This window comes from Mirounga angustirostris, unplaced genomic scaffold, assembly GCF_029215605.1.
Source record: "Mirounga angustirostris isolate CCGP_5_RB_7025 unplaced genomic scaffold, mMirAng1.0.hap1 SCAF_13, whole genome shotgun sequence".
NCBI lineage: Eukaryota > Metazoa > Chordata > Mammalia > Carnivora > Phocidae > Mirounga > Mirounga angustirostris.
The window spans coordinates 10,003,687-10,029,567 of record NW_026991721.1 but is presented as its reverse complement, the minus strand read 5'-3'; the positions used below and the strand labels follow the sequence as shown (position 1 = coordinate 10,029,567).

At 55.0% G+C, this 25,881-nt stretch overlaps 1 protein-coding gene across 1 annotated transcript; it reads left to right on the top strand.

The window, feature by feature from the left end:
• Window positions 1-15,294: 15,294 nt before the first annotated feature.
• SAXO4 (stabilizer of axonemal microtubules 4) lies at window positions 15,295-25,288 on the top strand. Its single transcript, XM_064576342.1, has 13 exons — window positions 15,295-17,887; window positions 18,336-18,453; window positions 18,725-18,878; window positions 19,900-20,028; window positions 20,638-20,701; window positions 21,170-21,282; window positions 21,649-21,708; window positions 21,847-21,933; window positions 22,262-22,375; window positions 22,457-22,551; window positions 24,202-24,366; window positions 24,832-24,913; window positions 25,096-25,288. Exons 1-12 carry the CDS (start codon window positions 17,722-17,724, stop codon window positions 24,899-24,901), a joined length of 1,335 nt encoding a protein of 444 aa, XP_064432412.1. The 5' UTR covers window positions 15,295-17,721; the 3' UTR covers window positions 24,902-24,913; window positions 25,096-25,288.
• Window positions 25,289-25,881: the final 593 nt, after the last annotated feature.

Sequence of the window (25,881 nt, the reverse complement as noted above, 5' to 3'; positions counted from 1 at the left end):
TGTAGATGAGAAAGTGGGCCCAGAGAGCAATTTGTCCAAGGTCAAGTAGCTATTTAGTCAGAAAGTGACAATCTCCTTTAGTTCTGCCTCCAAAGCGTATGAACTTTCTACTAGACCACTCTTTACTGGTGGAAACTTAGTAGGAATTCATGCTTTGCAAAGTTAGGGCAAAGACGTGATCATTCTGAGACCGTGAACCTGCCAGGTGCTTTCCAGAGTAAGCCTGTGGCTGCCCAGGGCAGCTCGCGTAAGTAACGGAGCAGTGTCGGCACTGGTTTCAAGTTCGGATCCCGGTTCCGCTGCTCATCTGTTGGCTGAGTGCATTGCCCTGAGCCCCCATTCCCTCATCCATAAAATGGGGGTGATGACTCTCCCTATCTTAGCTGATTGTAAGTTTCAGATGAGAAGAGAAAAAGCTCGAAAACTCTTCCACGGCCCCCAGCACACTCAGCTCTATGTAGATATTAGGTGTCAACAACGCTTGGTCGAGGCCTCAGCCTGAGCCTTAAAAGCCACCTCCTAACACCAGTCACCTGGCATGTCACTGAGGTCACCAGAACTCGTGCGGGGCAGTCTCCTGTGCAGGTGGGAAAGCCGAGCCTTCTGCAGAACCACGGGGGTGTCTTAGCAGCCAGGGGAGACAGAAGACGCCCTGGAGGCGAGAAGCAGGCGTCAGAGTGACAGCTGGGAGGCAGAAGCAGGGCTCTCAAGAGAACGTCCCCTGGGACTCCCCGCAGACTCCGGCCACTTGGGGACTCGTTTGACGTGCTGGGTGGAGGGCGTTAAGCAGCCGGAGAGTTTGTGGAGCGAGCTGGACTGTAAGATGTGCACACAAACCGGGCAGCGACTTGCCCATCCATTCTGGACGCTCCCGCAGCCCACCCCAGCGGCCTAGTGGGCAGCTTGGGCCTTTTCCCCCCAGGGTTTCAAGGTCTCCTGACCCTGATTTTGTCTCCTTTAACATGATGTTCAACTGTTGGCACTGCCATCCGGGCCTGGCATGCTTCTAAAGAACGGTCTTCCTCCCAGGCTGCTGGCTTGTGTCAGCTCAGGCAGTGAAGGATCTTGCTAACTTCAGCTGCTCAGTGTCAGACCCAGGGGTGCTATGTAAACAGTTCTTCCCTTTATTAGGCGTTAACTAAAACTAGGCCAGCCCACAGTGCATTTTTTAAAAATTAATAAACAAATAGCAAGGGCCAGCAGCCCCCCAAGGACTTGTGGGGAACAGGAGCCGGCCCCATCGCTCTCAGTCTGACACATCACGGCCCAGTGACCTCTCTCCAAGCCGGGGCCTGGCAGAGGAGCTTCTGGCCCTGCGCTGCCCACCTGAAGTGGTTTTGTGAGTCCTGCCCGCCAGGCTGCCTCGTGACCCGTCACACTGGCTCACAAAGGCTGTTCTCTTCCCATTCTGGCCTCTCTTAATCATTTCAAGTCTTCAGAATGCACAAGCCAAACCCCTTTGCCCGAGCTCCGTGCCCCGGAGGGGGTCTGTCGGGGTCATTGCTGGCTTCGGGCATTATCTGGAGGTTCTCTGGTCTGTGTCACAGCTCTGGCCAGGGTGGCACGCTCACAAACCTGGTTCATATTTTTAAACATCACCAGGCAAAGAGATTCTGCTGGCACGGTTGAGAGTCTCACATTTGTCTGTCAGTCCATCCGCCACGCTGCCGTGGCTCGAGGAAGAGGAAGGGTTCACGATACAGAAGCCGGGCAGCCTTAAGGGGCCAGCAGGTCTGGGAGACTTCTGAGCCGACAGCCCCCCAATAGCACAGCCGGCCGTGTCTGAGGGGGTGGGCCTGCCATCCTGCAGTTGTCAGGTGAACAGTGTCAATCAGCTTCCAGTGAAGCCACCCTGGACGCTTGAGTTTCCCAGGAAGCCCTCTGGGAGTGAGGAAGGGTGCCTTCCCCAGCCGGCTACAATGGCATTGGTGGGACAGATGGCCTGAGGCAGGGGGAGCCCTTGCCGCTTAAAGGAACACCTGTCTTGTCAGCAGTCTGGCATTTTAAGGTGGATTACAGAAAAGGGGAAGCTATTCAAGATAAGAGGCTTGAAAGGGAAAGATGTGCAGAGAAGAAATCTACCACGTCCTGACCTGTAGTCCCAGGAGAAGAGTCAGAGTCTTTTGCTGGGTCCCAAGTCTTGCCTGAATCCAGATACTCCTGCCAAAGAGGAGGATGTTCTCTTTAAAAAGGGCACCGTGAACACATCTTCCATAACGACACATCATAGCCTGTAGTTTTAAAGCAAACGATGACATTAAGATGTGCATTTTGTTTGCCAGTGGCTTTCAGGTTATTTCGTTAGTATCGAGTGAAAGGTTCACCTTTGGCGATGCCTGGGGACACACGGTTAGGGCAAATAGAGCCGGGCAGGTAAGGGCAGCAGCTTGAGAATCAGACCTAAGTAAGACTCCCAGATCTCCCATTCATCAGCCAGGTGGGCACGTTAATTTAACCTCTCCATAGCTCTGTGTCTTTTTTTGTAAAACGGAAAGGAAAGGAACCTCCCCGCACACGTGGGTGTAGGGACCAAATGAAGTCCTGCATGTAAGGTGCCTAGCACGGGACCTGGCGCCTTAGTAACCGTGCTCTTTGCTAATGGCGGGCCCAGTGCTGCTGAGAGCCTCCCCTGGACTCTCACTGAATGCCCACGATGGTCGTTAAGAGACAGGCAGGGTTGTCATTCCCCTTCCACAGATGAGATAAGTGAGGCCTGATGAGATTAAGCTACTTGCTCAAAGTCACAGAGGAGAAGCATTTGAAGGCAGGCCTTGGGCAGGCGCCGTGGGCTACACGCCCTCCGAACAGGAAGGCCATCATCAGCCCTCCCCAGCTGCTGGCTTCTCGTCCCGGATCTCATCTTGGTCTGTGGACCAGGAGCCCCTCCCTTGGTTCCCTGCAGGACCCCTGGGCCCTGACTCTTGCAGAAATGACCGCATGGCCTCAGCAGCTCCAGCCTTAATCCCCTGAGCCCTCCAAGCAGGACCAGTGCCACCTCCAGATGATGGTTTGGAGTTGAGAGAGACACTTTGGATTTGGGGGGCAGTCCGAGGGCAGGGCTCAGACTGCCCTGTGTCAAGGGTTTTATCCTTACCTCGAGCAGCAGAGATGAGGTTTGAAGCTTTTTGGATCTTCCTGTCACTATCTGTCCTTTCCCTCCGAGTTGGAGGCTGGCTCTGGGAGCCGGATGTGGCTGGTTGGGAAGGCCACACGAACCCCATTCCAGGGTACAGAGATGAGTTTCCCAACCTCCCGCACACCCCCGGGTCCTGTGCTTTTGCTGACAAGCCAGTGCTGACTCCTAGCCAGAGACTCATGCCAGGCCCCTCACTCCCATGTTTCTCTTGGCTCCCACCCTCTCATCGGGGTCCTGCAGAGGTGAAAAATGTTTATAGATATTGCACTAGATAATGTGTCTCCAACTCAAGTAGAAAAAGGCAGTTAGTTAAAAAAAGAAGTGATGCCCGGAACTTAATTTTAACGATGCACTGTAATGGTCTTCACTATGTTATGCATTAGCAGAATGTTTGGTAAAGCTGTTGCCTTCTCTAACTTGAGAGGAACCCCACGTGCCTTCCAAGCTGGCAACCCACGGAGAAGAGGTTGGAAAGCCAGAAGCTAGTCCTCTCTGTCGGTTACTTTTGTCTGCATTTGGTGAGGAGTTACGAGGAGGAGGTGAGCTCAGGGAAGAATTACATGGTGTTCAAGGGAAATAGAATCCAGAGATCCAGGGCCTTCCAGGGTTGAAAAATCTTCTATATCCTAAGTAGAAAAAGATGAGAAATAAGAAAAATTGGGGGCAACAAAAACCCAGTAAAACTTTTCCCTTGGGTAATGTGACTCAGGACAGGATCAGACTAGGGCATGCCTCTATTTATTATTCTAAATACCCTCAAGACAGTCATCAAGGAGAGGAGAGGTATGGAGGTGAACCAGCAAGACATGTTAGGTGCTAGAATTGTCTAGGAAAAGACTTGGGGTGAGTGTGGCTATGGGCACCTAAAACTGACTAGAAGCAAATGGGTCTGAAGAATTGCATTGCCAACGGAACCATGAGCTGGGGTTCCCCTCCTCTCACAAATAAAAGTCCTTGACAATTTGCAGCTGTAAAAGGACCCTTGGACCTCCAACCGTGGACCTCAACCATGAGCAGGAGGGAGAGTATGCATCCCCGCAGGAGGACAGGCTCCACCTTACCCATTTCAGAGGTGGCCAAAGAGGATGGTGGCCAAGGAGGAGGCCCCCAGACGGAAGAGCCGGGGCCAATGCCAACAGTGGGCGGGAGTCTCCTGCAAAGCAGGACCAGTGAGTGAAGGAGCCTCCTTGCAGTGCCGTCCCTGTCCCACCGCTGTATCGGGTCCCCCAGGGGATCCCCGGGTCCCTGGCCCAGGAAGAGCCTCTTTGGATGAGAAGAGGCTGGGGCACCAGTGTCACCAGAGACCCCAGGCTTTGAGCCAGGTGCAGGGACTGGACAGGACTTCCGGCGGTGTCCCTTGGGGAGAGCGTGAGCGTGCCATGTGTGAGAAGAGACTGGCTGGTTTGGCACACAGAGGGTTGGGTTGCAGCAGAGACTACGGTGTCTGCCCACCCCACCAGCGCTTCTTCCTGAGCATCTAGGAAGACGACAGGCTCCAGCCTGCCTTGCGTAAGGCCTGGTGCTGTGTGATTGGGACTGGACGTGGGTGGAAGTAAGGAAAACCACTTTCAGGCCCGGCCCTTAGAAACACCCCAGGTGATCCTCAGCCCGCTCCTACCCTGCCACAGACATCCAAGACATGTTCTAGATGGAGTGCCTACACAAAGGAGGAAGGTCGCCTAAACTCTCAAACTGCACGAATGAGACATAAACCTTCACTGTGTCAAATGAGGGCGATTTTGTGCTTTATTCATTTCCTCGTTACAGCCTATCCTACTCTGACTAGCACATCTTGCTGTATCAGACACATAGTGCAGTTGACCCTCGAACAATGTGGGGGTGAAAACCCATGTACAATTCAACTCACCAAAAACTTAACTACTAATAGCCTACTGTTGACCAGAAGCCTTATCAGTAAGATAAACAGTCGGTCAGCACATATTTTGTATGTATGTGTGTTATATCCTGTAAGCTAGAGAAAGGAAAATGTTATTAAGAATATCATAAGGCGCGGGGGGGGGGGGGGGCGCCTGGCTGGCTCAGTCAGTACAGCATGTGACTTAATCTCAGGGTTGTGAGTTCGAGCCCCATATTGGGCATAGAGCTTACTTTAAAAATAATATCTTAAGGAAGAGAAAATACATTTACAGTGCTGTACTGTATTTTTTTTAAAAGATTTTATTTATTTTGAGAGAGAGAGAGAGAGAGAGAGAGAGAGCATGAGTGGGGGAGGGGCAGAGGGAAAGGAAGAAGCAAGCTTTCCACTGAGCAGGGAGCCCGACACAGGGCTCAGTCCCAGGACCCTGGGATCATGACCTGAGCTGCAGGCAGACTCTTAACTGACTGAGCCACCCAGGCACCCCAGTATTGTACTGTATGGGAAAAAAACCAAACCACGTAGAAGACCCACATAGTTAAACCCATGCTGTTCAAGGGTCAACTGTACGTCACTGCCACTTCTTAAATATCAGACCTCATTTTGGCCAGCTTCTCTCTGGTTCTGTGCTCCAGCCTTTAAGAGGCTCCCCACAATCCCTCCCACAGGGCCTTTGCACATGCTATGTACTTGTGGTCAATCTGCCATCTCACTCTCCACAGTGACTGGGTTAAACCTACCCATCCTCAAACCTGTGACTTCATTTCCCTCCATTCTCAGGAGATGACCTCACTGACTTCAGGGAAAATCGAAGTCATCAGATAGGTCCTTCCTTCCTTCCCATATCTGCACAAGCCGTTCTGTTCCCACACAGGAGCTGTCTCTCCTCCCACGTGCAGCCAATCCCTCTACCTGTACTTCGGATCCCATCCTCACCTCATTCCTTCCTCCTCATCAAACAGTCCTTATATGTTCATGTGTCTCACTCAGCGGCTTCCAACTTGCACGCCCAGACTTCTTTGCCAGAGCCCTTCCCTTTCCTCCCCTTCACACCCCAACTTCTCCAACTTCCCCTTCACAACTGTACTTGTCTCCATTCCTTATCTTCCCCCGACTAGCTGTCCACTTCATTATTCTATGAGTGCAGCCCTCACCAGGTAGTGATGTTCTCTGCCTTTCTCATAAGCAGGGACGGAAGGTCCGCTAGCTGTGATCTGCCAACCCGTGTGTTCGCAGGAGGTCTCGTTCATACTCCCCACATGCCTCTTTTCAGAAGAGATTGCATTACCCCATTTCTACATGAGGAAACAGAAACTCAGAGAGGCTTGCCTGCGGTCACACAGCTGGGAAGCAGTGGGACAGGAGGGAAACCCAGGTTTCCCCAGATCTTGGTGTGTACTTCCCAACACCCCACCTGTCCCAGACTTACCCTGACCGCTCCTTGCTTTCCTGAGCTTTGCCATATCCATGCACCATCTACACTAATATTTCCTTACTGTCTTCCTTGAGTCCCTTCTTTATTTAAACCAATTAATTTTTAAAAGGGAACTTGACATCACAACTGTAAATGGGAAAAACCATATCGATGGTGTCACTTGCCAAAATTAACAAGGTAGCTATAAAAACAAATACTTTGGAGATGCCTGGCTGGCTTAGTCAGTAGAGCATGCGACTCTTCTCAGGGTCATGATTTCAAGCCCCACGTTGGGCGTGGAGCCTACTTTAAAAAAAAAAAAATTTTTTTTTAAATACATAACATGTTGTGGACTTTTTCTAACATTGTATTATAAAAAATTTCATATATACAGCAATGTCCAAAAGAGTTTTACAGTGAATAACTGTATGTCCTATCCACCACTTAGATTCTACCATTAACTTTTTACTTACCTGATTCATTGCGTATCTGCCCATCTTTCCATCCCTCTCTACCCATTAATCCATCTACTTTTTGATTCATTTCAAAGAATATTATAGGTATCAGAATGCTTCCCTGAAATATTTTGGAATACATATCGTTAATTAGACTTACACATTTATTTAAAGTTGTTTTCTTTCTTTTTTTTTTTTTTAAGATTTTATTTATTTGACAGAGAGAGACACAGTGAGAGAGGGAACACAAGCAGGGGGAGTGGGAGAGAGAGAATCAGGCTTCCTGCCGAGCAGGGAGCCCGATGCAGGGCTCGATCCCAGGACCCTGGGATCACGACCTGAGCCGAAGGCAGACGCTTAACGACTGAGCCACCCAGGCACCCCATTAATTTAATTTTTTAAAAAAGATTTTATTTATTTATTGGAGAGAGAGAGAGACAGAGATAGCAAGAGAGAGCAGGAGCAGGGGGAGAGGGAGAAGCAGGCTCCCCACTGAGCAGGGAGCCCGATGCGGGGCTCGATCCCAGGACCCTGGGATCATGACCTGAGCCGAAGGCAGCCGCTTAACGACTGAGCCACCCAAGTGCCCCTAAAGTTTGTTTTCTTTTGCTGTAAAATTTACATACAATGAAATGCCCAAATCTTAAGTGTACATTTGCTGCCTTCTGGCAGGTGCCCACACCAGACTCTTATCAGGAAATGGGAATTACCATCACCCTAGAAAGTTCTCTCATGCTCCACCCCGGTCAGTCCCTACTACACACCTCCCCACACCCCAGGCAACCATATCTCTGACTTTTTCTTTCATCATAGATCAGTTTTGTCTGTTCTAGAATTTCATAAAGATGGAGTCATGCGGTATGTACTCTTCTGTGTGTGTCTGCTTTCAGTCAGCATAATGTTTTTGGTACTGCCCACACCAGTATTTGGTTCTGTTTCTTGTTGAGTCGAATGTGTCACATCGAATGACTCTACCCCATTTAGTGTATTCTTTCCACGAACGGGCACCTGAGCTCCTTCTGGTATTGGGCTCCAGACAATTCTTTTTGTGATCGAATGTTTTTATTTCTCAGTAAATATCTAGAGGTAGAATTGCTAGGTCATAGGAGGTGTATGTCTAGTTGAAAAGCAAGTGCCAGCACGTTCTCCAAAGCAGACGTACCATTTTACACTCTCACGGACAATGTATGGGAGATCCAGCTGCCCTGCAAGCTCGCCGGAGTTTGGTGTCAGTCAGTCCTTCAAAACCTAGCCATCCTTGTGGGAAGGAACTGGCACCTCCCTGTGGTTTTCACTTGCAATTCCCTGACAATGAATGATGTTGAATATTTTTTTCACGTGCTTATTGGCAATTCATATGTCTTCTTTTGTGGGATGGCAGTTTTAAATTTGGTTGTTGTCATTTTATTATCGAATTATCGGAATTCTTTATACATCCTGCATACCAGCCCTTTGCTGATACATGTTTGCAAATATTTTTTACTGCATTTGGGATTTATCTATTCATTTTCTTCAGTGTCCTTTGAAGAGCCAAAGTTTTAAATTTTTTTAAAAGATTTTATTTATTTATTTGACAGAGAGAGACACAGTGAGAGAGGGAACACAAGCAGGGGAAGTGGGAGAGGGAGAAGCAGGCTCCCCACAGAGCAGGGAGCCTGATGTGGGACTCGATCCCAGGATCCTGGGATCATGACCTGAGCCGAAGGCAGTCGCTTAACCGACTGAGCCACCCAGGTGCCCGCCAAAGTTTTAAATTTTGATGAAGTCCAGTTTACCAGCTTTTCCTTTGATGGTGTTATTGCTTTTTGTGACCTGCTTCAGAAGCCTTTGCTTCCCCCTGAGCCACGAAGGTACCTTTATATCTTGAATGAATTTTTAGATATGGTGTGAGGTAAGGTTTGAGGCTCTTTTCTCTTTCTCTAGAGATACCCAGTTATTCCAACATCATTTATTAAAAAGACTTCCTGTCCTATTGGCTTGCTATGACGTCTTTGTCAAAATTCATGTCTGTAACTGTGAAAACAAACAAAACCACATTATTGAATTTTTTTAAATTTTAAATAAAATGTTCAAATGAAAATTAAATGCAGCTAAAAGTAGTCTAATTCAGTTACAAAAACTCATTTAAAAATGAGTTCCTCAAAAAAAATAAGTTCCTCACTGAGAAAAATGGGACTGTCAAGGACTGGTCTATCATAAAAGATTTCTTGGTTTCCTAGTATCGTTTATATCTAAAATGAAAACCAAGGGGCGCCTGGGTGGCTCAGTCTTTAAGCGTCTGCCTTCGGCTCGGGTCGTGATCCCAGGGTCCTGGGATCAAGCCCCGCATCGGGCTCCCTGCTCTACGGGAAGCCTGCTTCTCCCTCTCCCACTCCCCCTGCTTGTGTTCCCTCTCTTGCTGTGTCTCTGTCAAATAAATAAATAAAATCTTAAAAAAAAAAGAAAGAAAGAAAATCAAGTTCTCCATCAAAAAAAAGCAATTCTCTTCTTAAACCGTGGTCTGAACCAGCTTTGAGAATGCCAACAGCCCATATGTATGTAGGTGGAGAGAGCCAAAGATGTGAACTGTCTTTCTGATACAATTATCGATCAGTTTGTCACATACAAAATGGTCGTCAGCGTCCAGAAGGGTTGTGGTGAGATGCAGGTGTACAGTCGGTGCTTGGAAACCCACACCAGTGACCCCCATCACCTACGGTGCCCGTCGACCGTGTGGCAGGAGGGTCACGTGGTCGTGTGGGCGGTGTCCTGGTCAGTGTCAGGAGGACTGCCAAGACCACGCTTCTTTTAGCTTTCTCCCGAGCCTAAGAATAGCGACGTGTGCATGCGCTGTGAGGCACTCCTCTCGTTTTAGCTGCCTTACTCCTCCCAGAGAAGGGCAGACGCACCCTGGTCACCCCGCCTTTGCTGGGACCCAGACGTGCACCAAAGCCACGCGCCACCTGCCCGAGGTCGCTCCACTGGTGGGCTGGGGAGGTCGCACGTAAAGCCGGGCCGCCTGGCTCCGCGCCCGCCCTCCTAAGCCCTCTGCGGGTTTGCCTTCTCGTAAGAAAAGAGCTTGGCACGCTGCCTACATGTACTCTTCCTGTTACTCGGTGATTTCGGTTTATAAATTGTTAAAAACCTGTCTGTCTCTATCCGTCCTAAAACATCAGGGAGTGTCCCCTTCGGGAGCCCTACAAGGCTCCTCGGGCGCCCGCCGCCTGCATCCTGCCCAGCACCTCTTGGAGGCCCCTTCCGGGGCTGCCGCAGCCAGAGCACCCCGAATCTGTCCCCCGCCGCGCGGGCAGTCCCCGCCAGTACCCCACTAGCCTCGCTGTCCATGTCCCTGACATGGCCTTCATCTCGGACGACAGAACCCTCTTGTTTAGCTGGAGAATGGCTCTATGTGAGCCATGTTAACAGAGAAGTGGCTCACGCAGATCTGGGCTTTAGGAAGACCCCTGGGACAGGGAAGGGCCCTCCAGGCGGAGGGAAACTGCAGGGGTCAAGGAGCTGACAGAACGCGGGGCATGTCTGGAGGGTCTCGAAATGGCTCGTGGTGAGGCTGGAGCAGTGGGGCACCTGGCCGGTTAGCCTATGATCATAAATACACCTCCCAGTCTCAGTGGCTTAACAAAGCAAAGTTTAGTTCTCACTTGGGCCAAGTGCAGTGAGAACGGGGCAGCTCCTTCATGGGGTGGCCAAGTGTCCCAGGCTCTGCCTTCTCAGTGTGTGGTCGCCACGCACAGCGAGGGTCAGCAACGAGGCCTGGAAGGACGGCGGATTTTCGATGTCATGCCCAACCTTTTGCACTTAATTCTGATATAATAGTGTTGAAAGGTGATAATGCTTCAGTCAGAACGGGCTAGGTTGTGCTGTGCTGACAACCAGCCCCGGACGGTGGTGGCCCCCGACAGCTTGCTCACACCGCATGCGCGTCAGGCCCGTGGGGAGCTCCGCGTGACGTCTGTCGCCGTCGTGCCCGGCCTCACACTGGTGAGCAGCCCCTTCTGGAACACTGCAGGTCCCAGTGACAGAGTGCCTGGGTCAGCGCAAGCTGCCGGAGCAGAGCACCACAGCGATCCGGGCAGCCGACCTCTGTGCGGTGACTCGGCCACCCAGGCTGCTCCCATCTTTCATTCTTCTGTCCCAACACGGGGTCTGCACCCAAACGCACGGCCACTTGTAACTCCCTCCGGCTGGGAGTGGACACACTGTGTTTATCAAACCACAGGGGAGCCCGGGGAATGTAAAACCATCCCAGACACTTACCGAGTGCTTTCTCTGTGCCAGGCTGCGTGCTGAGCACTTAAATGTGTCTCTTCTGAATCCCTCGGCCTAACTGTGTGAGTTCTGCTGCGGGACCTCACCACTGTGACCTCGTCATACAGCTAAGGGAACAGCCTTCGAGAAGTTAAGGGCATCCGAGAGCACAGGGCTGGAGATTCGAACCCAGACCTCCGGACATCCAGGACCCCTGCTCTGGACCCCTGCCCTGGGTTCCCTGCTGATCACTGCCGAGAATGTCTTCATCCCCTTGGAGCCCTGGGATTGGGTTCTTATTTTCTGCTCTGTCTCATTTCATCTTCCCCGGGAGTCATGAATTTTTAAACCTCGTGCAAGATCAACCCGTTCACCCAGAGGAGACAGTAAAAGAACAAGAACAGGCAGAAACGGAACAGCCATCAAACAAGCAAGCCGGAGTTCTTCCAGGAAATGTCCACCTGGGGCGGGGAATGAACCAGAAGAAGTTGTGCAGGCATGGCGGGAGGTGGAGAGAGAGTGCTCAGGTCATCAAGGGAATTGTTGCCTTTTAGGAAAAGAGAGACAGAGAGTGGACTTAGGCCGTCAGACTCGGGCTACTGCAGTTTCTGGTGGTGAGGAAGGACCTCGAGAGAGAATGAGCTGGGGGACCACTCTGGCTCTGGCACAGATGATGGACGGGTGGAGGAGGAGGTGTGGAGCCAACCATCATTTCCAGGGCTGTTTGGAGAGAGAGTTCCTAGGCCCTGAGGCCAAAACAAACAGCACAGCTCTAACTTCAAACAAACAAGCCCCGCCTTCTGTTCTGGCCCCGCCCTTATTTTCACAGGCAGCAGAACCAGAGAGGGTGGTTAATTAAGGAAAGTCACACGGCCCCGTCTGTGCCGGAGCTGGACATCAAAGCCAAGTCCTAGAAGAGGCTCAGAAAGGAGCAGGGATGTGACCTGGTCTCACTCAAGACAGGAGCCCTCCTGCCCCTTCCTCTCCCACCAAGGGGTATGCACCCCAAAGAAATGAGAGCAGGCATTCAAAGAGGTATTTGTACACCCATGTCCATAGCAGGATTATTCACAATAACCCAAAGTGGAAACAACCCAAGGGTCCATGCATGGCTGAATGGATAAACAACGTGTGGTACATCCACACAATAGAATACTATTCAGCCTTTTTTTTTTAAAGGAAATTTTGACACATGCTACATTGGGGATGAACCTTGAGGACATGATGCTAGGTGAAATAAACCAGACACAAAAGGACACACACTGATCCCTCTCACAGGCGGTCCCGAGGGCGGTCCAATTCATAGAGACAGAAAGTAGCACGGTGATTGCCAGGGCCTGGGGGGGACAAGAGAGTGCGGAGTGAGAGTTTCATGGGCACAGTTTCAATTGGGGAAGATGACAAAGTTCTGGAGATGGACGCTGGTGATAGTCGTGCGACATCATGAACATACTTAATGCCACAGAACCGTATGCTTTAAAACCGTTGAAATGGTAGATTTTCTGTTACGTGTCTTTTGCCACAATTTAAAGAAAAGGATAACCGAGTCCTCCCTCTGCATCACCCCCAGTCTCCCGCTCAACTGCACCCCAGAGGCCTGCTTCCTGCTTCTTAGTCATCTTGGCCGATTCGGATGATTTTAAACCTTTCTTCTGTGGATTTTCGCCCCAAGGCGCCCAGCATGACCAAGGAACTGAGTGCGGAAGAGGACAAGGGAGGCACAAGTTTCAGAAAACTGCCATCAAAGCTCAGATTTTGGAGCTCTGGAGAACCTTCTAGTCCAACCCACGAGGCAACATCAAAGCAGCCACCAACTTGCCCCTCGGGGCCAGCTGCCTGGATTCAAATAATGACCCCTCCCCCATACGCTGTGTGACCTCAGGCAAGTGAAGCAGCCTCTCTGTGTCTCAGTTTCTTCATTTGTAAAATGCAGGTGCTGATGCCACCCCCCACCCAGGAGCACACCTCACTATGGTCAGGTTTGAATGTGTTAATACACCTGAAGCACTTAGAACAGTGCCTGGTACCAAATAACAGCCCAAAAGAGAGTTTGCTATTATTGTCGTCCAGATTCAAGTGAATTCAAACTTCTGCTTGAATGCCTTCTGGGATGGAGAGCTCACTCCCCACCAGGGCACCCTGTTCCCGCATTAGAAGGTTGGGTGTGTTAGAAAGCTTTTCCCTCCTTGAACCTCTCTTCCTGACAAAGTTGGCCCTGCCCTCTGAGGCCTGTCATGAAGACACACGTCAGTCAAAGTCAAATGACACCACCTGCTCAATGGTGTGCTGCCTCGTTTGCCTGAGCTGATATTCCTCCGGGGACCCAAAGCTCACACAGCCCAGAGCCCAGAGTGCAGCTGTCTGTCCCCATTCAGGACTCAGCAAAGGGTGGTGTGCACCTGCCCTGGACGCCCATCGGGGCCCTCTCCCATTGGTCCTGGCTGTGGAGTTCTGTGCACCAGGGGGCCCCCAAATCCTCTAGGTGGTTCCCGAGCCTCAACCTTCCAGGCTTCAGAGAGGAGGCACTGCTGGTGTCTGGGGCCAGCCCCAGGGTGTCTGTAGCCCTTTCTTCTCGCAGGAGGGAAACAGGGCTGAACATTACTGCTCAGGACTGGGAAAGTCTAGAAAGGAGAAAGAGGTCACCCATCTGGCCGGGGCAGTCTGTCCCTTTGGAAAATCGCTGAGCTCAACCAAACAGTGTTAGAGTCTACTGCTACAGTCCCAGCACCTCACAGGTGAATTTGCCAGCATGTTCTAGCAGGGCTTGGCGTGGGTTCTGGAGTCAAAGCTGACTCTACCCCAACCTGCCCGTGAGGCCTACGCAGTTTCCTTGTGTGTAAAGTGGGGGCAGTAACAATAATCCCTGCTCGTAAGGCTGGACTGAAGAGTAAACAGACGGCGCAGCTCTGCACCTGCATGGAAAATGCTTAATAAATGGGAACGGTTATGGGAAGAGGGGCTGAGGTGGGCGCCCTGGATTTCCCACTTAAAATCTGGAAGGATCATTTAGTCTGCTGCGTCATTTTACAGTTAGAAAAACAGGCCTCGAGCCAAGAGGTCTAGAAGTCACGCGGCAGTTTGGTTACCGCCCAGAGCAGCACCTGGTGAGCAGCTCCAAGGCTCTTGCTTCTTGTAGGCTCTGGCCCTTGCCCTGCTTGCCAGGCCGGCCCCTTGTCTTCTGGAGGGCAGGTGAGGCAGGGTGGCTGGGGTTGGGGCGATAGTGGCTCTGCCCGCTCCTCTGTTCCCTCCAGGAGCCCCCCAGCCTTATGAGGGCAGCACGTGCTGCATCTCCTGCAGTTCCGCGTGAGAGCCGCTGGGTGTCGCCACACAGCAAGAAAACAAAAACAAAAACAAAAACAAAAACAAACGACAGGCCGCTGGGAGCCCAGGCCTAATGGGAGTTCAGTCTGGGAGCAGACACCTCCCAGAATTGCCCCCCATCCTCTGTGGGCTCCAGGCCAGGCTGTCCCCAGCAGCTCCAGATTTCCCCTCACAGCGCTACTGACGATTTCAAACCTTTCACCACCTCCTCTGCCCCACCAGCTGCTGAAAGGGAAACCTGGCACAGCCTCTCGCAGCTGAGCGCCTCCCCGCAACAGTGCTCCAGCCCCCTGGGACCCGTCACCGCCCCCCCGCCTGCCAGTGCTACCCACCTTTGCCCTTGCAGGGCCTCCAGGTGGCGAGCCCTCCCTCATCTCCATCTGGGACGGGCCTGCCGCCTGCTAGACACTGTGCACAGAGGATTTCGAGTGCTTTATGTGTACCACAACCCCATAGGTAGGTACCATTTTCCAGAAAGGGAAACTGAGGCACAAATAACACGCATCGAATCTTAGTTATTAAGTAGTAGAGCCAGGGCTTATGCCATCGGCTTCAGAGTCTGAGCTCTTGCTGGTAACCACTTTTCTATGCACACTCCATCCCTCTCTCCTGACCGCCCATGGAGGTCTTACCCTCTCGGGTGTTTCATGGGTGGGGCTCACCTGAGCCTCTGTCATTAGATGGGGAGAGCAGGACTGTGTGCGTTCACCTCTGGCCTTGCAGCTTCTGACCCCTGAACAGAATAGTTACTCTGGTGGGGGCCTCTGCTTGGCCCCGGGCACCTCTGAGTCCAGGGCCTCTCTGCGGGGCTCAGGTGTGGTCGCAAGCTCCGTCTCTGGCAGGTCCAGTCACTTCAGGCCGACTGCAGCCAGGGCATCTCCTGGGTGGGGCAGCCCGCTTTCCCTCGGCATCCTCTTCATCCACACCTCGCTTTCCCTTATGAGTCGGGGTGCTCTGGAGCCGACTCATACCAGCTCGTGAGAGTTGAAGGCAAAACCTCCAGGAAATCTGTGAGCTGGTTGTTGAACTCCGCCATTGTTAAAAATCAAATTATATAAACTTACAATTTAATAAATTATATAAAAACAAAGGTAATAGGGGAGACTGGCTGGCTCAGTCGTTAAGCGTCTGCCTTCGGCTCCGGTCATGATCCCGGGGTCCTGGGATCGAGGCCCGCATCGGGCTCCCTGCTCCGCGGGAAGCCTGCTTCTCCCTCTGCTGCTCCCCCTGCTTGTGCTCGCCCTCTCCGCCCTCTCTCAATCTGTCAATAAATAAATAAATAAATAAATAAATAAATAAATAAATAAAATCTTAAAAAAAAAACCCTGAGGGTAATAAATACTTCAAAGTCATCACCTCTTATTATATTACTACATTTGTCTGTCCTTCATGGTCTCAAGGTCACTTCTGGCTATTGGATCTGTCCGGCGCAAATTCTGTATTGTGATGGCTCCACAGCGGGCCGAGCATGATTTCCCAACCCCCTGCTCGGTGACCTTGCCTTAGTAGTTTGAAAGCAGCCCTGATGGGAGTATTTACACCACAGACACGTGGCGAATGCTGCACATCGAGGCTCCCCACCCCCACCCCATCAGAGACCCGGTTAAACCGTTACAGGCTTCAAAGCCCCTTGGGGCAAAGGGCCCGGCCCAAGGGGAGCGGGCCTCACTCCCCTTGTAATCCTTCACCGACTCTGAGGCCTGGCCAGTGTCCTTGGGCCTCAACTTTCCCATCTGCAAAATAGGCTGAGAATACAGCTTTGAAAAACTGAGGCGCCGAAACCATGCCCTCGGGAAATCTGCCAACAGCCCCCCGAAGCGGGTCCAGTTGCGGCCCTCGGTGAAGAGGAGGAAATGGGGGGCTGTAAGGGGACAGGTCCCCTCATCAGAGATGACACATCAGGGTTGAGCCACACTCCTAGCTGCTGGGGCTTGTTGGCCCCATAACCATAGTACCCCGGCCACAGGGTGGTCTGGGGGATTGTCCGAGGTAATAATGTGTGTGGAAGGGGGCGCCTGGGTGGCTCAGTCGTCTGCCTTCAGCTCAGGTCATGATCTCAGGGTCCTGGCCGGGAGCCTGCTTCTCCCGCTGCCTGCCGCTCCGCCTGCTTGTGCGCTTGCTCCCTCTCTCTCGCTCTCTCGCTCTCTCTCTCGCTCTCTCTCTGACAAATAAATAAACAAAATCTTTAAAAAAAAATGTGTGTGTGGAAGAGCTTGGCACCGATCTGGCTCTAGCAGGACACAGGGAACAGGATAATTCCCCGAGAGGCTTACGAGTGGGGATCTGAGCCCACCCACGTTTGAGTCTCAACTCTTCTCTTTCCTTCTGTTTTCGAGATCTCTGGCCAGTCAAGACACTGATTGTCTAAAGCCTCATTTTCCCCGCATGGAAAGAGGGATAATTATAGCCAGCTGGAGGAGCCGCTCAGAGGACTGGCCATAAAGGATATAAAGTGTCTGCTGAGAAGTGGATACTTAATGAGTAGGAGTGATTGTTTGAGATTCTCTTTTATTTCTTGTCACTCAGAAGACAGCAACAATGCCCAGCCTGGTTCAGGGAAGCAGGCGACTGGGGGGGCCAAGGAGGCAGGACCTTGCCCTCATCTGGGCCAGCTTGGCCTCTCAGTGGGCCCTGGCCCTAGAAGGGCCTCAGAGGCGTGGGGACGCTGTTGCTAGGCACTGGTTGCCAGGCGACACACTGTTTATCCTGGCCAGGCCACCTCCCAGAAGGCCTGGGCTTCCCTGGAGCAGCTCCTGTCCCCTGCAGCCTCTCCCCAGAGCCACAGCAGAGGGCAGGTGAGGGTGGGGCCCGCTGCGGTTGGGCCCCAGGAGGGCCGAGCCAACGTCCCTCAGCAAGGCCCCCCGAGCGAGCTGAGGGAGGGACAAGGAGCCCCGGGCTGGGCTGGGAGGGTGTCTGTCCATTCAATCCCCAGAGGAGGCCAGGAGGGGATTAAGATAAGATCCGGGGCGGGGAGTCAGATACCCCAGGGCCTGAATCCTGGCTCCCCACGCCCATTGTGAGCTCATCCTTCATCACTTGGCATCCTAGTTTCCTGGCTGTAAACTGGGGAGATGATAAGCTGTGGGGAAGGGGGAATGAGTGTATATGATTACGTGTTGACGATGACCAGTCCTTCCTTCAGTTTGGGGTGTGGGTGTCGGTGGAGAGGGACGGGGCCGAGCGGAAGGCCCTGGTTGGTGGGGCTCGGGCTTCGCCTCCGGGGCCTCTGCAGCCTGAGCCTGAGACGGGCTCGGGGCCTGGGGCTGCTGAACGGATGGGGCTCCCTGTGCTTCCTCCCCAGGCGCCCCCCGGGGCCCTGCCCCACAGCACCATGATGGGTAAACTCCCCTTGGGGGTTGTCTCCCCTTATGTGAAGATGAGTTCAGGGGGCTGCACGGATCCCCTGAAATTCTATGCCACTAGCTACTGCACCGCCTACGGTGAGCGCCCCTGTGTGCTGGAGCCGCCCTAGGACGCGGGCCAGGACGGGGGGCGGTCCCCCCGCCGTGGGAGGGGCAGCCCCGTGCCCTGCCACACACGCTCAGAGGGACCCCAGTGCGCTGAACCGATCCATCCCTGAGCCCCCCCAACGACCGTGTCCACGCCTGTCCCATCAGGCTGGCTTTGCCCCGCTGCCCCTCCCCCGAGTCCATCCTGTGATTCTGCCACACTGACCTTGTCCCTCCCCATCCTTTCCATTCCCCGCTGCCGCAATCTCGAAGGGCCAGGCTTTCACGGCTCTCTTGTTCCGGCCCCTGGCTCTATGCCTTCTCCATCCCGAGGACCTCTGGGCCCTGGGCGGGGTCGGGGGGATGTGGCTGGCCCTGCTTGGGAGGCCCTGCTCACTGTTCTTCCACTCCCCTGCCCCACGGGCTTCCCCTCTGGCAGGTCGGGAGGAGTTCAGGCCCCGCATGGGCAGCCACGAAGGCACAAGCTACAGATCCAATTACCGGCCCGTGGTCTCTTACCACGCCAACCTCGATGCCCTGGACAACCCAGCCATGGGGTAAGGTCTGCAACCCCTTCTCCCTCCCTGCCCCACTGAGCCTTAGTGCTCAGGGCCATTGGAGCTCATCGGACCGACTGCGGGCTCCATGCATGGGGACCCTGAACCTTGCCTGGCCTAGGTCTGGGGTCCGGGGGCACTCAGGGCACGGCACCCACCTGGGGCCCTAAGGCAGGCGGACTCCTGAGGCATCTGTGGGAGGTTTGAGGGAAGTGGGCAGCTTCCAGAGATAAGCACTGCAGCCTCCGGGTGGCTCCTGCTCCACCCTCAGGGAACAAGTCCGCCACAATTTCCAGTCAGTGACCAATCAGAGCTACCGCCCCCTGGAGGCGCCTGATGGCAAGTGCCCACTGCCTTGGAACGTGCATCAGACCAGCTCTGGCTACTCGCGGGAGAAGCCCAGTGTGGCGACCCCCACTAAGGAGGTCAGTGCTGGGCTAGGACCAGGAGACAGGGGGGCCCCGAGGCTGGGGTAGAGGAAGGACCGAGGGGCCGGAGAGGGTGAGGATCCCTCCAGCAGGGTGGGATGGCCCTGCCAAGAGTTGGTCAAGGCTGAGATGCCTGGACGCTGAGGAGCCATATGCGGGCTGGGAGTCTGCTCACCTGTGTCACCTTCGTCCCCATCCCCGAATGCACCATCACCTCCCCTCCACCCCCATTCCCCATCCCTGTCCCTGCCATCACCTCCACCACCCCCATCTCCAATCCCAACACCAACCCCATCCGCATCCCCATCCCATGGTCTCTACCATCCCATCCACATCTCCAACACCACATGACCATCCTCCCCACCAATGTCATGTTTGCTTTTGTCATTGTCGTCCCCATCTTCTTCATTCCATTGTCATTATGATCATCGTCCTTATCACCAGCAGTAGAATGTATTCTACTAAGTCATTCATTCGTTCATTCGTTCATTCATTCAACTGATATGTTCTGAACATCTCTTTTACATATGAAGGTGCTAAGTGTGGGGGGGAAATGCAACAGGGAAGAGGCAGGGGTGAAGCAGTAGTGAAGGGGTTGCAACTGCAAGCCAGGAGGGTGGGAAAAGAGCTTGCTGTGGAGACGTGAGTCAAAGACTCAAGGGAAGTTAGTGTCCTCTACGTGCAGTGATGTGAGAGAGCGTTCCAGGCAGTGCAGATTGCAAGTGCAAAGGCCCTGAGGTGCGAGTATCTGATGTGACAAAGAATAGCAAGGAGGCAGGTGGCTGGAGCAAAGCAAGGAGCCAGGGTCCTTGTGGGTCTCTGTCAGCCCATGGGGTTCTACTCCTAGTGAAATGGGATGATTGCAGGGCTCTGAGCAGAGGGGGGACATGACTGGACTTCATTGTCAAGGGACCCCTCGGGCTACGGATACTCTGTAGGGGTCAAGGGCAGAAGCAGAGTCAAGACATGGACTGCCATCCCTTTGCCTGGAGCGTGACTGGCCGCTTCCTCCTCCCAGGTCAGGAAGGTCCATTTTGACCCCCAGGACTATGGGCCTCAGGCCATCACAGGGCTGGAGCCCGAGGACGGGCCCCTGCTCCACCAGCTGCAGGGCAAGGGCTCGATGGAGTGGGAGAACGCCCGGCATGTGAGTGGGCAGCCCCCGGTCAGGGCTGTGAGCGGGGCAGAGGGGCCAGACCCACTTCCTTTCCCTCCTGGAGACCGGCACTGCTCTGACTTGCCCAAAAAGCCAACTAAATGTGGGCTCAGAGTACCTAGAAAAACTGGGGAGAGCCAAGGATATTTGGTATTTCCAAGACAGCATCAATGGGGTCAGCACGGGCTTCCTTACTCAGGTCTTAGGACTTAACCCCAGAGGCCCCTTCCCTCCCCTCGCCCATCCAGACTCCCCGAGCTCTGGGCAGTGCAGTGTGGCGGGAGGACCTACTGTATTGCCTTAGCCTCTCTGCTTGCCTTGGGCCCCCTCTTCGTCTGGGTGCCTGGGTCCCATGTTTATTCCTGGGAGTCCAGTGTGGGTGGGACGGACTTCACTGTCACAGGAGAACTTACCGGGAGTGTGTGGGGTTCTGCTGCCCCATCAGAGACGGATTTGTGCCGGGCCTGCCGTCCTCGGCCTCCCCTCGGGGACTATACCACACAGGTCTGCTGGGAACACTGAAGAGCCATCACTGTGGCCAACCAGCCCCGGGCCCTGGTCCAGTCCGTAGGCCCCAGTGCTCTCCCTTCTGTGTTCCAGGACCCGCGCTTCATGACCTATGAGTACAATTCCAAGTATTTCAAGGAGCCTTCAAACCAGCCAGGTAGGCACATGTCTGAGCTCATGCCTTCCTCCCACCACACCTCCCTCCCCCCGCCACAGGGAGAGACACGGTGGCGGGGGGGGGGGGGTGCAGACGGAGCTGGTGCAGGACAAAGAAGGCACCAGCAGAAAGAAAGAAGGATACAGAGGCAGCCTGGGGGACTTGTGCCTTAACGCCAACCCTGCCGAAGGACGACTCACTGGTTTAGGAGGGCTGTTGATCCTGACCCCAGCTGCCTCCCGGCCTGTTGGCACCTGCCCGTCCTGCACCTCTCTTCTCCTCCTCTCCCGTCTCATTCTCTGTCCTGAACTCTGGAGTCTTCCTGGTGCCCATGATCCTATAGCTCAGGCGTCCAGATCCTTAGAGCCAGCTCCCTCCCCACTGGCTGGGACACGGAGCCTCAGGAGGCCCTGTGGGCAGGGCTAGGTGGCCGGGGTGGCGGGTAGCACGGGGGGATGTCTTTTGCAGATCTCTTGCAGAAGAAATCAATTGGCGCCAAAGAAGAGACTGGCTTCACCGAAGAGTCCACCAAGAACCCCATTGTCTTCCAGCCCCCCTCCCAGGCCCTCCCTGGGGACCCGGTAAGTCAGGCCTGTGCCCACTAGAATCTCAGGGTGACTTCTAGCTTAAAATGTGTGAGTTGCCGAACCCTGTGTTCAAACACGAGATGAACGAGTGTGGGTAAAAACCACTGCTTTGGTCCAGCTCCCCCAGTTTACGGATGAGAAGACTGAGGTCCAAAGAGGAGAAGGGGCAGAGCCAATGTTACTCAGAGTCTGAGCGAGGGCCCTGGCCTGCTGGTCCTCACTCAGCATCGTTACTCCCCAAACTCTTCCCTTTCCTCGGTTACCCCAATCATACGCACATGTCGTGAGCCCCTTCTGCACTCAGGACCCCGGGGCAGCTGCCTCTGCCGGGCTGACGTGCTTCTGCGGGCCTCTTTCCAGGTCCTCCTCCCCGTCCAGAGTGTCACCAGGTCCGACTTCCTCCCTATGCCCCACCCTCATGTAAGCTGAGCCGCTGAGGGTGGAGGGCGGTCTGACCCCAGGGCCTGGGGTCCTTCCTCGGGGCAGTTGGGACAGTACCTGGAGGACGGCGGGAGGCGCAGCTATGCTCTGGTGCCAGGGGCTCGTCTGTGGCCTTAGGGGGACGAGTTCCTGCCTGTGCTGGCCAGAGGCTCCGAGAGGGAAACAGGCTACAACCGGGTGACGGAGAGGACCCTGAACCCCAGAGTGAGTGGCCTTCGGTGGGGGGGCTCCCTCAGAGCCGGGGCGTTCCCACAGGAGGGGGCAGGGAGGTTCCTTGGACGCACACGCACTTGGGCGCTGAAGGATGGGAAGGATCAGGATATTTGGACCCTCCAGGGGAGGGGCGAAGGCCCAGGAACTGGAAAGTGAGGGGTGTCTTTGACCCAGGGAATTCCGTGTGCCTGGAGGGGCAAGGACGAGGTCCTGGGGCTGGGGGCAAGTTGGGGCCGCGTGTGCCTCTGCCTACCCTCCCTCTGTCCTTGCCGCCTCACCCTGGCCACCCACCGCCTTTCTGTGGCTCCGTCCCCTGCAGGTGCCCCCTCCTGGCCCAGAACCGAGCAGCATGAGCCACCGGCATTTCCAGCCCCCGCAGCGCATGCAACAGACGAACGTTGCCTTGCTGGGCCGGGAGACTGTGGGGAACAAGGTGAGGCTGGGGTGCCCAGCCCCACTCCCAAATCTCCACCCCCTCCTGACCTCACAAGTCCCCTCCGTACCTCTGGTGCAGGAGCCCACGGGGTTCAGCCTCAACAACCCCAGCTACTTCCGGAACCCTTATGACCCTGACATGGATAATCGGTACCTGACCACCTACAACCAAGGGTGAGCACCCCCCTTCGCTGTCCAAATCCAGGGCTGTGAAGCCAGCATGCATTTCACAGACAGACACTGGGACAAGTGATGAGCTTACAGCCTGTGAAGTAGACCAACACTGAGTTAGTGTGATCCCCCAGAAGCAGCCCCTGAGCCAAGGATCTGAGCGCGAGTCTCTTACTGGGGAGTGTGGGGGAGCTGGGAAGTTGTGTGGGAAAAGGAAGGCAGCCCAAAGCCAGCGTGTTATTAAAGAGATATCCCATGGGGAGGCTCTAGAAAACAGTGCAAACACACGACTCAGAATGATCCCGGCCAAGGGGAGAGCGAGCTGGGGGACTGGTACCCCCACAGCCATCAGTCAGAAGTTAAGGGCAGTCCCTGAGGACGATACTAAAATCCCAGACACCTCTTTGCTACAGGCAAAGCAAGCCCCAGCAGCCCAAGGGCAGCCGACCTCTGCGCTTCTCCCTGATGCTGTGCCCAGGCTGGTGGGCAGGGAACAAATAAGGGGCTGAAGGGCGTCTGGGTGGAGCAACATGGCATCTGCGAAGATACTACGTCCAGTCCACGGTGGGGGGGCTCTGGGTTCCCAAGAAAGTAAGCTCTTTGCTGAGCATCCAGGAAGGCTTCCAGGAGGAAGTGGCCCGAGAGCCATGGGGAGGACTCCCGGGGCCAGGACTGGATGGGGAAGGCATTGCAGGAGTGGGATAGAGCCTCCTTGCACGACATCTGTCATCTGTGTCAGTGTGTGTCACCTGTGTCCCAGTACACTGTCCCCCCACTCCTTGGTCTCCCAAGTTGCCTCCCATCCTTGGGGCTGGCCCCCCTCTTTGGGATGGGGACCTTGAGGCTCAGATGGGAGAAGTGGCGACTGAGCCACATCGCAGATCCATGACACAGGTGGCTGCTCCAGTCCCCACGAGGGGGGAGGGGGAGGGGCAGAGACTCACGCTGGGTGTCAGGGGACAACAGTGTCCCTGTCCCTCCCTGGGCAGACGCCCTCCTCCGGCAGCTCCGGCAGCTCCAGCAGACCCTCGGCCCCAGCCATGTCTACAGGGTCCTTCTCCCGCCCGCCTGTCGGCTTTCCCGAGCTCCCGCCAGGGGTCAGGCGCACGGCTCCTTCCCCAGGGGTTGTAATCACTGACTTCCTCATGTATCTCTCTGCACCCCCACTTCATACGCTCAAGGGCGGGGCCCACATCTTACTCATCGGTGGCCCTTTCAGAACCTGACCCAGTGCTCAGGGAGCATCAGCAAAATGGAAGCAAAGTGGAATGCCCAGAGAGAAATGAATGAGCCAGGGTCTCCACTCCCCCACCCCTAAGAAGTTCATGGGCCAGGGAGGGAGGCGGCGCGCAGACCGTCCTTTCGGCTCCCCCGTGCTGGAGCAGCATCAGGGGGCTGGGCGAAGGAGGGCCGTCCAGCTCCGGGGCAGAGCCAGGGCAGGCTTCCCGAGTGAGCAGCGTTCCCCAAGCGGACTGGGGCTCAGGACAGAGGACACAGCATGAGCAAAAGCAAGGAGGCTGGAGGGATCTGAGGCCATGTGTGCTCTGCTGGAGCCAAGATTCCTGTCCAAGAAGGGCAGAGAGGCTGCAGAGGTGAGCGGAGGCCAGCTTATCACCAGCAACAGCCCCCCCCCGCCCCCACCCCGTGCTGCAGGTACTTCGAGAATATCCCTAAGGGTCTGGACCGAGAAGGCTGGACTCGAGGTGGCATCCAGCCGCAGAAGCCCGGAGGCTATGCCCTCAACCAGCCGGTCACCCACATGGAGGCCACCCCCAACCCCGCGGAGAGCCTACAGCACCTGCACCCCCACGTGGGAAGGTAGCCGGCCCTCCCTCCCGCTCTGTCCTTTGCGGCATCCAGGCCTTTCCCCAGCTTCTTCCCTCCCTCCGTCTGTCTGAGAGGCCTATTTCTTCTCTCTGGCTTGCTCGCAGCTTTTCCGGCTCCTCCCCCGCTCTCCCCAGCGACCCCTCCCCCTGCATGGCTGCCCCCCACGCCCCCCAACGCCTCGTTCCCATCCCAGAGGCCAGCTCCACACCTGCTCCCTGCCAGGCTGCGGGGGGTGGGGGGGTGGGGACAGAGTTGAATGGACTGTGGTTCTGCCTCACTCTGACTCCTTTCGGCTCAATTCAATTCCTCAAAAATTATATTTCTAAGACAATGGCCCAGACTTGGCAGGCAAAGAATGTGGCTTGGCTGAGGGCTGCCCCAGGGGAGGGGCAGGCAGAAGAGCAGGTCCCACCTTGCCCCACATCCCCCTCACGTCCACCCCTCCCCTTCCTGCAGAACCCTGATCTCCGTGGACCCCTTCTACCGAGCCCCGCCTCACAGCAGCTACTTCATGACACCCAACTGAGCCTGAGACTGGGTAAGGGGCGCCCCGCATGGGCCAGCCCCACATCCCCAGCCCTGGGTCAAGCAAGCCCTGCTGGGGACCCAGCCTCAGAGTGAGGGGTGGGAGACCGGGGGGTGGGGCTCTCAGGGCTGGGGGAGTGCACTGAAGCCCCCTCCCCCTGGGAACCCCTCGGGTCTCATCTCTGTTCCTCCCAGGTTTGCCAACCCAACGGACAGGACAGGAGCCGGCTACAGTCCCTACCCCCACCCCGTCCCTGCCCAGACTCCCCTGACTACTTTCCTAATGAAATAAAGAGCAGTGAAGCAGCCCATGTGTCCAGTCACTGGCAGGGGAGCTGGGAAAAGGATGGGGGGTGGTGCAGGGCGAGCATGCAGGAGTGGAGGGGCCCGGGCCCGCTTTGGAGTCAGGAAGGTCGGGTTGGACTCACGGTGACACTAGGGACAAGGACACAGATTCCTCTCCTGTCAGGGGGTCTCCTACAGTTGGTGCTGAATGCTCAGTCGGTGTGGAAGGCCAGGAGCCCTGGCAGGGAGCAGGCGGGACAGAGTGGGGAGAGGCAGAGAGGAGCAGAGGGGCAGGCAGTCACAGAGATCTCTCTCTAGAGACAGACGGAGGAGGGTCTGTGACAGATGGATGCCTTTACACTGAGCCAGGGAGGGGCAGGGGCTGGTTGAAAAGGCTCGTGCCTCAGGGCAGCCCTTTTGTGAGGATTAGAACAAGGATTCCCCCCACCCCCAAGCACAGTCCCTAAAGAGCAAACTTCTTGTGGGAAGAATGCATCCCTTCCTCCGGATGCTGCCACCTGACACGGGGTCCCTCAGCCTGCAGGGCGGAACCCAGGCTGCCTCTCAGTGCCTTCCCTCACCTCCAGCAGGTGCATTTGCACAGTGCACAACTACGCAACCGTATGCTGTGTTCCTGCCAGCACCAGCTCCTCGTCTTATAAAGGGGAACCTGGACCCAGAGAGTGTGCCTCAGTT